A 14,182-nucleotide genomic window follows, 5' to 3' on the forward strand; every position below is an offset into this window, starting at 1 on the left:
AAGGTGTTTTGATTAGGTCTTAATAAATGACATTATTTTGGATAATGAATTAATTTTCAAAAAAGCATTTTAATCCAAAAAGATTGTGTTGAAAAGAACAAAAGGTAAAATAAGTGAGCTATGTAGAAGTTTCCCAGAAAGAGCAGGTAGCCTTCAAACTGCTAGACAGAAAATAAAATATATATTTATATTATAATAATAAAGCCATTTTATAATTATTTAATAAAATAGTTCTTTACTTTAATTTGTTAAGAGAGCTTTAGGGTGGCAGAATCAATGATGTTGATTTTCTTATTTCAAGTCTGTAAGATTTATTTAGGTTATTCACTAAAATATACACTAAAATATATCATTTAAATCGTTCATGGAGATGAATGCAGTAAATAGTCTGTATAAAAAAGTTAAAAATAAACCTGTGCAAACAAGCTAACCTTTATAACCAGATTATTTAACAAAAGATGATTACTGCAGTAAAATATATGTAGTCTTTTAATAAGCAAGATGTGTACAGGATAGAGAAGGTGTGAAAAGTGAATTGTTTGTTTTGAAACTTTTGAATCGGAATTTGTCCAATTATAAACCCGAAATACACGTGTTTGTTGTCATGTGGTGAACTCGGCCAATCGTGTAATATCGGTGTCGTCATCAGAGCTCCTGCAGTCGCTCTTCAGAAGCTGCACGGTCTGAGTTTGCCGTCTGATCTCGGAGCGCTGTCGCGGTACTTTGATGCCACATGTGACAGTCACGTGGCGTCGGCGCAGCATCAATCCGAACAAGATTTCTAACCAGAATGCACCGCTTTAAGACAGATTTCGATCGATCTGCGCAGCGCTGCATGAAGTCGAACGCACCTCCTAATAACGGTGATGGTTGGGTTAAGGGTTGGGGGAGGTGTAGACATTAATAGCGGTGATGGTTGGGTTAAGGGTTGGGGGAGGTGTAGACATTAATAACGGTGATGGTTGGGTTAAGGGTTGGGGGAGGTGTAGACATTAATAACGGTGATGGTTGGGTTAAGGGTTGGGGGAGGTGTAGACATTAATAACGGTGATGGTTGGGTTAAGGGTTGGGGGAGGTGTAGACATTAATAGCGGTGATGGTTGGGTTAAGGGTTGGGGGAGGTGTAGACATTAATAACGGTGATGGTTGGGTTAAGGGTTGGGGGAGGTGTAGACATTAATAACGGTGATGGTTGGGTTAAGGGTTGGGGGAGGTGTAGACATTAATAACGGTGATGGTTGGGTTAAGGGTTGGGGGAGGTGTAGACATTAATAGCGGTGATGGTTGGGTTAAGGGTTGGGGGAGGTGTAGACATTAATAACGGTGATGGTTGGGTTAAGGGTTGGGGGAGGTGTAGACCAGGGGTGCTCAATCCTGTTCCTGGAGATCTACCTTCCTGTAGATTTCAGTTGCTACCCATTTCAAACACACCTGCCTGTAATTATCAAGTGCTGTTCAGGTCCTAATTAATTGGTTCAGGTGTGTTTGATCAGGGTGAGAGCTGTGTTTTGCAGGAAGGTAGATCTCCAGGAACAGGTTTGAGCCACCCTGGTGTAGACATTAATAATGGTGATGGTTGTGTTTAGGGTTGGGAAAGGTATACAGTAGATGTTAATAACTGTGATGGTTGGGTTAAGGGTTGGGAAAGGTGTAGACGGTAATAACTGTGGTCGGGTTTAGGGTTAGGAAAGATGTAGACATTAAAAACGTTGATGGTCAGGTTTAGGGTTGGGAAAGGTGTACAGCAGATGTTAATAACTGTAATGGTTGGGTTTGGGTTAGGGAAGGTGTAGACATTAATAACTGTGATGATTAGGTTTAGGGTTGGGAAAGATGTAGACGTTAATAACAGTGATGAGTGGCCAACTGGCCCAGCTGGGACTTAAACCAGTGACCGTCTTGCTGTGAGGTGACAGCGCTAACTGATTTTTTCTGTGCATATCTTTAAATGTGAGCAAGGATTTCTTCTAGTAACCAAAAAAACTATGACTCTACACAATTAAACAGTTATTGTCATTCAATCTTTAATCGTAATGAAAAATATGAATCATTAGGTTATGTGTATATATCATATATGTTTTCATTGCGAAGGTTTCTTAGGCCTCAGCAAACTCTGTACATACATAAATATCCTTTTCTTCGACATCAGTGGTTTACATAGAGTAAAGTATAGTATCGTGACACAATTAAACTCAACGTTACAGCAGATTAGTTAAGATCAAAAATTAAAAACCGACAACAAATTCGATAAAATCAATGAGCGTTTTTTAAAACCAAAGGATGACCACATGCCAAAAATACATATAAAAAATAATTGCAATATAGAGTTCATATATTTTTCATTTTCTCTTTTTTACAAGTATACTGAAAGACGCACGCACATTTCAGTTTTTGTTTCCGTTTTTTTATGATTAAGAAAGACTGAAAGTGCCTTTACAGTAACAATACCAGTGTTGACTTACGCTCTAGCTTCCTCCTTAATATCAAAATATGGAAGAACATCAGTAGCACTAACACAGCAGATTTCAGTGCAATAGGCTTTGTTCTAACATCTACACAAGACTTTTGATGACGGTAAGATTAGCAGCTGTACAAGGACACCGTAATAATTCACTTTGGCTGCCAACCTCCATTTTTGGCAGTTGTCAATTTCGAGAAATCCATCATATTGGCTCATATTGGCGGAGGGCCGTTGGTATAGCTGAGCATTGGGTGGAAGGAGCGGGCGAAGTTGTTGAGTTGGGCACAGCTGTATCCATCCTCAGACGTAGGCACAAGACAGGCCACAATCAGCACCAGCAGCAGGATGATCTGCAGGGGCAGCGCAGCCCAGAAGACCCGCTTCAGGAAGCTTCTGCACCAAGATGGCGGCTCTTCATCTTCAGAATGGGAGGAAGCGGATCCAGCGGCGTTGAGAGACCTGCTACACAGAAGATGCCGGAGACACGTGCTCAGATGCAAAACTAGGCAATTGGGAGAAATCAAAACAGCTGTCTAGCTATTTCTAAAACTGCTGCTAAAGGATTAAAAACACCAGCAAGTACAGTAGTACAGACTATGGTTTGCTAATACACTCTTAAAATTAAAGGTTTGTTTTGTGGAGTCTTCTTTGGTTCCACGAAGAACCTTTAACAGTCCGTTCTGTAAAATTCTGAATCTGAATTCTTCAGATTATTAAAACAGTTCTTTGAAAGGGGCTATATGAAAGAAGTGATGTGTTAAATGAACTAAAAAATCACCCAAAAAATGAACATATGCTCATCATTTACTCACACTCAAGTGGTTCTAAATTGTATTAATTTTCTTTCTGAAGAATGTTGGACAAAAGCAGACATTTATATATCAATGTAATGTACTGCAATGTGTATTTATATAACTAAATATAATTTACCGTGTATGGTCATACGCCCAAAGCGCTTCACAATCATGAAGGGGGTTGGTGTCACTCCACCCCACCACCAGTGCGCAGCATCCAATTGTATGATGTGACGGCAGCCACAGGACAATGGCGCCAGTGCACTCACCACATTCCAGCTATTAATGGTGTAAAGAGAGAGTGATAGAGCCAATTCAGTGAATGAAGATGATTGGGAGGCCAGGGTGGTTAAGGCCCAATAGAGGGACTTTGGCCAGGTAACTACACCCCTACTCTACGTGAAGTGCCATGGGATTTTTAATGACCACAGAGAGTCAGGACCTCAGTTTAACTTCACTCCACCACCAGTGTGCAGCATCCACTTAGATGATGTGACGGCAGCCACAGGACAACGACTCCAATGCGCTCACCACACATCAGCTATAGGTAGAGTGGTAAGACAGTGATAGAGCCAACTCGGTAGATAGGAATGATTGGGAGGCCATGATGGGTAAGGGCCAATGGAGGGAATTTGACCTGGATATCAGGATTACACCCCTAAACTTTACGAGTATTGCCATAAGATTTTTAAGGACCACAGAGAGTCAGGACATCGGTTTAACTCCACTCCACCACCAATGTGCATCCACTTGGATGATGCGACAGCAGTCATAGGACAACTGCGCCTGTGCACTCACCACACACCAGCTATTAGTAGAGTGGAGAGAGAGTGATAGAGCCAATTCTGTGTATGGGAATGATTGGGAGGCCATGATGGGTGAGGGCTGATGGAGCGAAATTGGTCAGGACACCGGGGTTACACCCCTACTCTTTACAAGAAGTGTCTTGAGATTTTTAATGACAACAGATAGTCAGGCCCTCAGTTTAACATCTCATTTAAAACAGATCGCTCACTGACAGTATAGTGTCCTCTTCACTTTAATGGGGCATAAGGGGACTTACACTGGCCGCAGGTTAGGCGTCGTCTGCTGGCCTCACAAACTCCACTTTCAACAGCAACCTGGTTTTCCAAAGCGCTCTCTCATCCAGGTACTGACCAGGCCTGTAGTGAATAACGGGTCTTCCATTGTACACTGTCAAAAATCCTGGGTTCCACACAATTGATTTGAGTTAGCTTAGTTCTTACAAATTTAAGTTGATTGAACTTAAAATAATTGAGTTATCCACCAAAATTTTAGCTCAACTTAAATAAGTACTTTGAACAAACAGCCAACGTCATTTTTTGAGTGTAGGAACATAAAATACTATGGAGGTCAATGACTTATTTCCAACATTCCTCTGTAATTCTTTAACAGAAGAAACTCAAAACATGTGGAGGGTGAGTAAATGAGAACAGATTATTCCTTTTCGGGTGAACTATCCCTTTAATACAGTTTTATTGCCACGGGTAATGTCTTGCAGCACGAGACGATGATCGATATTAAGGCTTTTTTTTAAAACCGCTAACATTTTCTGGTTCATGCGGTATGTCTAAGGTTTTTATAAAGGGTTGTCAAAGACTTTTTTTATTTAGGGCAAGAGTAGGGCAGCTAAGGACCATCCATATCATCTCAGGGTTCATTATGAGGATTATTTAGCTGTTGAGTGTACATGGGTTGTTACAGCAGTTGTGCACGGTTTAGTCAGTCTCATTATAAACAGTCTAATATTAATGCTCTGTTGACATGCAAGTCATGATTTTACCAACTACAATGCGATCCTAGATTAACATCTATATTGATCCTGGAGCATCCATTTTTGTTTGAAAATGTAATCCAAACCTATTCCCTTCACCTAAACCCAATCATAACTGAGAATTATTCCCATAACCAGAGTGGAATAGTAGTTGGATAACCATTATGGAGAAGTGCATACACCTAACCGTAAGCTTAAACTGAACATGTATGGTAAACATATCCCTTAATTCTGATTGGAATGTTCTTCCAGGATTAACATAGATGTTACTTTAGAATCGCATTATAATTGGTGAAATCAGGTCGATGCTGTTGACACAATGCTACTCCATATGATCAAATGCTTTCTTTATTGCTGTTTTCAAACTGCTTTTTATTTTGTTACTGAGAGAAAAGCACACAAATTGTATGAAAAAGATCTTCATTGTGAATATACAGTATCTGGGTACTGAATCACGTTTAGTCCCTTTTACAATATAGAGGTCGAGGAAGTTGCTGCTGCAGTTCACTAAATAGCCACCGGTGTCACTAAAACAAAACTTTCAGAATTTTTCACATAGCTCCTTTAAGAACTGTTCATAAAAAGGTTCTTCGAGGAACCAAAATTGTTCTTCTATTCCAAAGCTCCCATTCGAAACATTTATTTTTAAGAGTGTAAATAGGCTTTCATATTTAATCGGATAACATTTGTTCCCATACTTATTTATTGTTGTGAATATTTATCTGTCTGTTTCATATCTGGGAACACATTAGCTGGCAAAGCTTGACACAGATAGAGTTAGTTTGAAGTCTTCAGTAGCGTTTAAAAGCAAAAGGTCTGTTTTTGACTTCATTAATATGCTCTTCTGTTAAAGCGTGTTAAACAGAGAGCAAGCTAACAGGGGAAAGCACAGCTCAAATTATATGTCTTTCTTAACATGTTTGTGGAGCTTCTGTGGTCTGTTGATTGAAGATTGAATATACAGTTGAAGTCAAAATTATTAGCCATCCTGCGAAATCTTAATTCTTTAAAAAATATATTCCAAGTGCTTTTTAACTCAGTCGATCACATTTTTAAACACAATAATAACTAATTAAGAAAGTATAAACACATTTCTAATATATATATATAGTTGTCTTTGCCATGATCACAGTTTATATAACTTTTTCTAGTTAATTTGCAAGATACTAATCTTCAGCTTAAAATGCAATTTAAAGCTTACCTGGGTTAATTAGGCAAGTCATTAGACAACAGTGATTTGTTCTGTAGCCAATCCCACTAAATAATAATGAAACTAATTAGCGGGTTAGTAATATTAACCTTACCACTAAAAAAAAGTGTAACTATTTGATTATTCCAGTCAAACTAAAAGAAATAAAGAGTTTCTCTGGAAGAAAAATATAATAGCAGATACAGTGTAAAATGTCCTTGCCCACTTAAACAGCATATGGGATATATTTTTTTAAAGAATTAAAATTTCACAGGAGAGCTAATACTTATGTTATGACTGTATGTTGGATCCCTCAAAGTCAAAATATATATAAAAAAAAAAAAATCACCAGTGTATTCTAGAACAAGACTCACATCTCACCTACAGACTAATAATAGCTCTACTTGACTACAATGCTTTAGATCAGTGTTTCTCAACCACATTCCTGGAGGACCACCAGCTTTGCACATTTCCATGGCTGTGTACAAAATTGCTTACTACTCAGTAGGTTGGGTTTAAATGTACTACTGCCGTTAGATAAGTGCTTCTATACAGTATGAATGTGAGTAATATGAATGGTACTCCCGTCAATGGTACTACATCCGTCATTTTGTTATAAGCATGTGACCTATCAATGTGAGTTGCGTTGATTCACTCTCATTCATGAATTCTCTCGCGGGGCATCATGGGATAGCATAGCATGCAAGAATCTTGCCAGAATTAGTAAAGCTGCGTCTCAAATGGCACACTATCCACAATGCACTCATGTACTATGTACTTATGCACTTACACACTCAACAGCACAGTACATGTATGTAGTGCCGTCTTAATTGGAGCACTAATGTTTTTACTAAGCGGAAATTTAAACTGTTTTCCTGATGACGTTTGACAAATCAGTGAAACAAATGGCCAAACTATTAAATAATACCTGCCATAACTATAACCGCATTCACCATCGGGATGTGCTATAATCACTCTTGTAGGAGAATTTTGCTTTAAACAACCACCCTTCCACTATATGTGAGCAAACCTGCGGTCGTTGAGTGCGTGAAGTGTCTATCATTCCGCACTAAACTTTACCCGTTGAATGAGTGCATCATAATTAAAGTGCACATATTATTTTTAGAGCTTTTAGTGTGAACACACACTATTTATACTACAAAATGGCGTAGAATATTGCATAAGTATGCGATTTGGGACGCAGTTTCAGTCATCCGGGTACTTCTTTGAATTCTGTATAGCATATTGTTTTACTATATAGTATGGAAGTATGCGATTTGGGACACAGTTCAAGTCTCCTTCACCAAACACACCTGATTCAGATCATCAGCTCAATAGATTAAGGTCTAAATTAATAGCCATCCTGCGAAATCATAATTGTTTGAAAAATATATTTCAAGTGCTGTTTAACAGAGAAAATAGTTTTTAAGGAGACATCCAAAACATGCAGGCTGCGTCCAAAATCACACACTTTCATTCTATATCCTACTGAGAATGGAAGAAAATTTGTTTATTTATTTATTTTTTTAATTTTCTGTGATTTCCCACATTCAATTCACCTTTATTTGTATAGCGCTTTTACAATGTAGATTATGTCAATCTAATACATCCTTTGGGTTAAAAAAAAATCTACAATTTAGAGTTTTTATATTTAGTTTTTATTTTTAATTTTATAGCATGTCCACTGTAGTGGACCACAGGACCATTTTAGTTTAAACGACCGCCACTCAGACAATAAAACTGTACAGGATATGACTGTAATAGGATATTAATCCAATATTAATGTAACAAAAACAAAACAAAAGCCATTTTTTCCTGAAACAGTTTAGTCTAAAAGAAAGCTGAACTCAATAAAAAAAACAACAACAACAACAACAACAAAAAAAGAAGTGGTGTTAATCCAAAACAAATTTAACATAAAAGCGATTTAAAACTGATGTCATTCTTTAATTCTCTCTAATTCTCTAATTGTCTGATTGTCATACTCTAAATCAGAGTCTCCCTCAATTATTTTGTAAAGAATCCTCTCTGCTTCAGTTCTGCCTCCTATAACATGCAGTCAATAATTACATTAGGATGGTCCTGGTGTCCACTATAGTGGACGTTTAAAAAAGCATACTTTGAAACACAGTTAACAGCTTTGAAAGCTAAATGTATTGTTCCTGGCACTTTATTAAACAAATATATATGTAAAAATAATAGTAAAAAAACATTTAAAAAGCTCAATTTTACATGCCTCTCACCTTTCCATAAAATGTGCTTTTTTGTATGTCACCCACATAGCAAAATTTCTCTGGCCCAGCTCTGGCCCACACAATCAGGTTTTGCTTGGCCCACATGCCGCAGTGAATTACAGTACATGACTGGACCAAATCTGGCTTCCAGACAAGGGCCAAACACGGACCATATCTGGGCCAAGTCTCAGCCAAGTTAATAACTCATAACTGGGCCTGAACTGGGCCAGATAGGTTGGTGTGTCACAATTGAAATGAATCTGATAAACCCATGGAGTGATGCTCTTTAGGCACACTATGGGCACGCTTTTTCTCAAAGTGACCTGATTGGTAGAATTTTTTTTCTTTTCTCAAAAATAATTTTAGTGTTTTTAAATGTGGGTCAAGACTGGCCAAACTCAAATGGCCCACTTATCAAATTTTTACATCTGGGCCAAATACTACGTTTTTCATCTGGCCCAAATCTTGTGTGCCGCCTTAAAGACGGTGCCACCTCTGCCAAACCCGGGCCATGTTTGGCCCACATGCTGTATGCCAGTGCCGGATGAATGCCTGCTGTGCCAGCTTTATGCCAAATCTGGGCCAGAATTCTTTGCTACTAGGGCAGCCATTTTGGATGCAGTGTAAGAAGTAGTTCCTAGCATTCCAGCCAATATCACTAGAAAGCCCAGGATGTCCTCTGAACAGTACAAACAGTACAACAGGACTTGACAGAGTAGCAAAAAATAAAAATAAATAAATTGAAGAAATTCATGAAAACGCAATGGCCACTACAGAGGACACAAGTCAATGAGCGGGGTTTCAAACAGTATGCGAGCTGAGTAGTATGTCCCAATTCATAGAATTCAAAAAACAGTATGAGAGAAGTACCCAGATGACCTACTACTAATGGCAACAATCTTAAGTGTGCATCCAATACACGCTACGCTATCCCATGATGCACCATGAAAGAATTCATGAATGGGAGTGAAGCGACATAGCTGATATGGGTACGTCATGTAATCATGACAAAATGGTGGATGTAGTATGTCCATTCATACTGTATAGAAGCACTTCTCTAAAGGTCGAGTAGTACATTTAAATTCAAACTAAGTACCTACTGAGTAGTAGGCGATTTCGGACGCAGCCGCTGTGCTAGTGGTGCTCCAGGAATGTGTTTGAGAAAACTGCTTTAGATAAAAACCACAATGTAATAATGATTTAGTGTGACTACTTTGATTGAATAAAGTGATGATCAATAAGATCTCTAATGCTGGCAGATCATGGTAAACAACAGTTTTTAATCTGGAACATGTTACTGCGTGTTTAATGTCTTGCACAGTATTGTTTCTCTAGCATGTCATCAAACTGCATGTATAGTATGGCAGATTGGAGGAAGAGGGAAAAGATGATTGATTAGTTGGTGAAAGAGCAGATGTGACACACCAGAGAGAGAAGAAGAGAAAGAGAAACCATTGCCGAGATTGTTCATTGCAGACGCTTGCTGAATAGACAAGAAAAATAAAATGAGCGGCAAGCAGCCTAGCGAATCCATATTTACAGCCAAGTATCAGCTGAAAGAAAAAACGGCACAAAGCTAGCGGCGCTGTGAGGCTTCGGCCTGACGCCTGAGCTCCCTTAGTAGTGTCTATCTGAGCTCCCTAACCCGAGCAGCGTCTAGAATCACAGAAGATGATGGAAGTCTCTGTGTTGGACTTCTATTATCTTGCTGCTGATCTAGAAACCAGGAGAAAGGTACCTGTGAAGTAGACTGCTCACACAGGCTCCAGGCTCTGACACACTACTTTTGCCCCGTGGCTGTTTGCAATGAACAGGGGGGTAAAAGAAAGAAAGAATGTTTCAGTCCAGGCAAATAAAGACAAAGCTACTGATGAAAGAACCCAAAAGTAAAAAAAGAAGAGCACCAACAGAATCAAATGAGGGGGGGACAGCACTTCTATGGAGACAAAGAAACTGGTTCTTCATGAGTCGGGTTGCTTTATGATAAGGTCATTTCAGACAGTTATTTACCAACTGAGGCCATGTCCACATGTACATGGCTGTTTTTATAAACTGAGGTTTCCCCGCTTTCGTTTTTTATTTCAATCTCACATGACAATGGAAAAACACACTGTGATGCATGTTAACAGCCGAATCAATAGGTGGAGCTAATGACACTTTTATGCTGGGCTCACATCAAACACAGTACACAAGTAAACTCAACCCAGGCTCATTCTGTTTATGTACCCCTATATATATTTCTGGAAAGCACCAAATACGTCCCATCAGCTATATATATTTTTTTTTGCAATTTTTGCAATCAGAAAGTTTCAGTTTTAGTTATGCCGAGTTGAGACTGCATGATTTTCTAAGTCATCATGTCACAGATGTTTTCACACTGCGTGACTACATTCTGTTGCAGCTTTGTTTATACTGCAAGATGGTTCAGAGATAGAGGGTTACAACTTTGTCTCGGTCTGCAAACTACGTCTCACAACCAAAGACGTGAGAAGTAACATGGAAACAATGCAATGTCATTTAGTATATCTTTTGTTTTTAACCATATAATGAGAACGAAGCGTTTAGTGGGGTTGAAGATTTTTGCTCACCTGGCGTTGGAAGGGAATTAGCTTTTTCTCTTCAACCTTTTTCTTTTTCGACCCGGATGTGATATTGCTCAGGAGACATGTCAAACAGACAAATTTACACTAGTTTTTCCTTTTTTTCTTGGGTCCAAATAGACAGAAAAGAAACGATTTTAACTTCTCCCCCAACATCCTGCTGGCCTTCAGATACCCATACTAGTGTATGCTGCTCTCTCTTTGGCTGTAGGTGATCGCTGATATAATTTTCAATCAGAACACATTTCACACAGCACGATTTGAATCGCAGACAGCTCCAGATATGTAGCATGCCACTTATTTCACGGGTGTCAGCGATGCTCTCAGATGGCATCTCTCTTTGATAGTTCACACTGTATGATTGTGTGACCGATTTGCCAGTGATTTCAAGCATTTGTCGACAATTTCTCAAAATTCATCGGCGAGTCAAAATCAGGGCTAAAATCATGCAGTCTGAATTCAGCATCACCTGATACTCCATTAAAACCGCATAGAAAAAAGTGAAGTTTTAAAAATACCCATTCTTGTGGACAGGGCCTGAGCCCGGTAAGAACAAGTCACAGATCATATTTCACCCATGAAGTAATGCATTACGTAAAGGTCATAATGAAGTCATCCTTATTATTATTATTATTATTAGTTGCATTCTGACATAACATTCATCAGCAAAATTTAATCCTAAAAAATAAATTGCAATAAGTAATCAAAAAAGTGGCACCAAAAACAAAACATTACTATGCTATTAAGCCACATGACTATATATAGAGTTGAAGTCAGAATTATTAACCCCCCTGAATTATTAGCCCCGTTTAATTTTTCTGTTTAACAGAGAGATTTTTTCAACACATTTCTACACATAATAGTTTTAATAACTCATCTCTAATAACTGATTATTTAATCTCTGCCATGATGACAGTAAATAATATTTGACTAGAGATTTTTCAAGACACTTCTATACAGCTTAAAGTGACATTTCAAGGCTTAACTAGGTTAATTAGGTTAACTAGTCAAATTAGAGTAATTAGGCAAGTTAAGTTATTGTATAGCGATGGTTTGTGCTGTAGACTATCGGAAAAACATATAGCTTAAAATATAGCTTAATAATCTTGACCTTAAAATGGTATTTAACAAAATTAAGAACTGCTTTTATTCTAGCCTAAATAAAACAAATAAAACTTTCTCTAGAAAAGAAAATATTATCAGACATGCTATGAAAAATTATTTGCTCTGTTTAACATCATTTGGGAAATATTTTAAAAAGAAAAAAAATTTAATGGGGGGCTAATAAATCTGACTTCAACTGTACCTTATAATAAATAAATAATAATTTATCAAAATATATTCTACAAATTATCTATATTTGTATAATATTAATCAACATTTATTAACATTTTAATAATTAAAAATGATTAATTAGGTTTAAAAACTGTAAACATGCTTCCTTAAAATTAAGGTTAATAAATATTAAGTTAATAAACTAAACTTCAACTTGCATCAATCAAGTTAACATTTTTATAACTTAAAAAATAAAGTTGAAACCCAATTATTCATTCATTCATATTCTTTTCGGCTTAGTTCATTTATAAATATGGGGTTGCCACAGCGGAATGAACCACCAACTTATCCAGGATATGTTTTATGCAGCGGATGCCCTTCTAGCTGCAACCCATTTCTGGGAACATCCATACACTCTCATTCACACTCATACACTATATGGACAATTTAGCCTACCCAATTCACCTATAGCGCATGTCTTTGGACTTGTGGGGAAAACCGGAGCACCAGGAGGAAACCCACACAAACACTGGGAAAACAGGCAAATTGCACACAGAAATGTCAACTGACCCAGCCGAGGCTTGAACCTGTGACCTTCTTGCTGTAAGGCGATAACACTATCTACTGCGCCACCGCGTCACCTGAAACCCAATTAACTTACTAAAATTAAAAGTTTTAGTAACAAAAACAGGCGATGCAGTGGCGCAGTAGGTAGTGCTGTCGCCTCACAGCAAGAAGGTCGCTGTGGCGACCCTGGATTTATAAAGAGGCTAAGTCGAAAATAAATGAATGAATGAACATAAAAACATGTCATCATGGCTTTTTGATCATATAATCTTGTTCAAAATTTGATGCAAAATCATTGGATTTTTGTGAAGAGACATTTGTTTGACACTGTATATCGTTTAAATACATAAATGAATGAGCAAATATAAAATGGTAGTAAATGATTAATTAAAAATATAAAAAAAGGTCTCCTTGCAAAAATGAAAATGGCATATATAGATTGCAGTCAGAATTATTAGCCCCCCTGAATTAGCCCCCTAGTTTATTTTTCCCTAATTTCTGTTTAACGGAGAGAAGATTTCTTCAACACATTTCTAAACATAATAGTTTTAATAACTCATTTCTAATAACTGATTTATTTAATCTTTGTCATGATGACAGTAAATAATATTTTACTAGATATTTTTCAAGACACTTCTATACAGCTTAAAGTGACATTTAAAGGCTTAACTAGGTTAATTAGGTTAACTAGGCAGGTTAGGGTAATTAGACAAGTTATTGTATAATGATGGTTTGTGCTGTAGACTATTGATAAAATATAGCTTAAAGGGGCTAATAATTTTGACCTTAAAATGGTGTTTAAAAAATTAAAAACTGCTTTTATTCTAGCCGAAATAAAACAAGTAAGACTTTCTCCAGAAGAAAAAAATATTATCAGACATACTGTGAAAATTTCCTTGCTCTGTCAAACATAATTTGGGAAATATTTAAAAATAAAAAAAAATAAAAAAAATCAAAGCGGGGCTAATAATTCTGACTTCAACTGTAGGTTAAATATGACCTGGACTTGTATTTTCTTATTAAATTTTTCCCCACAGAACCAGTATTCCTTGACAACTACAGTGTGTGAATCTAGAATAAACATGAATGTGGAAAAATGAGCAGAGGAACCAAACCAAGCCAGAATTCAGGGGTGTGGTATGGGTGAGACTAATTGCTTTAAAAAAACGTCTTGTAAAACTCATTTGGATCAATCTCCGGGATGTGGAAACACAACAGGGGATGAATCACACCTCCAGTACTGATTCAGCTCTTGCATTAGAAGAGA

At 37.5% G+C, this 14,182-nt stretch overlaps 1 protein-coding gene across 8 annotated transcripts in view; it reads right to left on the minus strand.

Annotated features, from left to right (window-relative positions):
- Positions 1 to 1,999: 1,999 nt before the first annotated feature.
- The window catches only part of syne1b (spectrin repeat containing, nuclear envelope 1b), a 367,683-nt gene continuing 355,500 nt past the window's right edge, over positions 2,000 to 14,182 (minus strand). For 7 of the 8 annotated variants that reach the window (XM_087289683.1, XM_087289682.1, XM_087289680.1 and 4 more), the window contains 2 exons: positions 10,212 to 10,270; positions 2,000 to 2,923 (listed from right to left, as the gene is read on the minus strand). In XM_087289683.1, the coding sequence (XP_087145809.1) occupies positions 2,674 to 2,923; positions 10,212 to 10,270 (309 nt within the window). In that variant the 3' untranslated portion in view covers positions 2,000 to 2,673. The remainder of the gene's footprint in view (positions 2,924 to 10,211; positions 10,271 to 14,182) is intronic. The other variant, XM_087289684.1, reaches the window with a different exon arrangement.

The sequence above is a fragment of the Danio rerio genome, chromosome 17 (genome assembly GCF_052040795.2).
Source record: "Danio rerio strain M-AB ecotype USA chromosome 17, GRCz13ab, whole genome shotgun sequence".
In the NCBI taxonomy this organism is placed as follows: domain Eukaryota; kingdom Metazoa; phylum Chordata; class Actinopteri; order Cypriniformes; family Danionidae; genus Danio; species Danio rerio.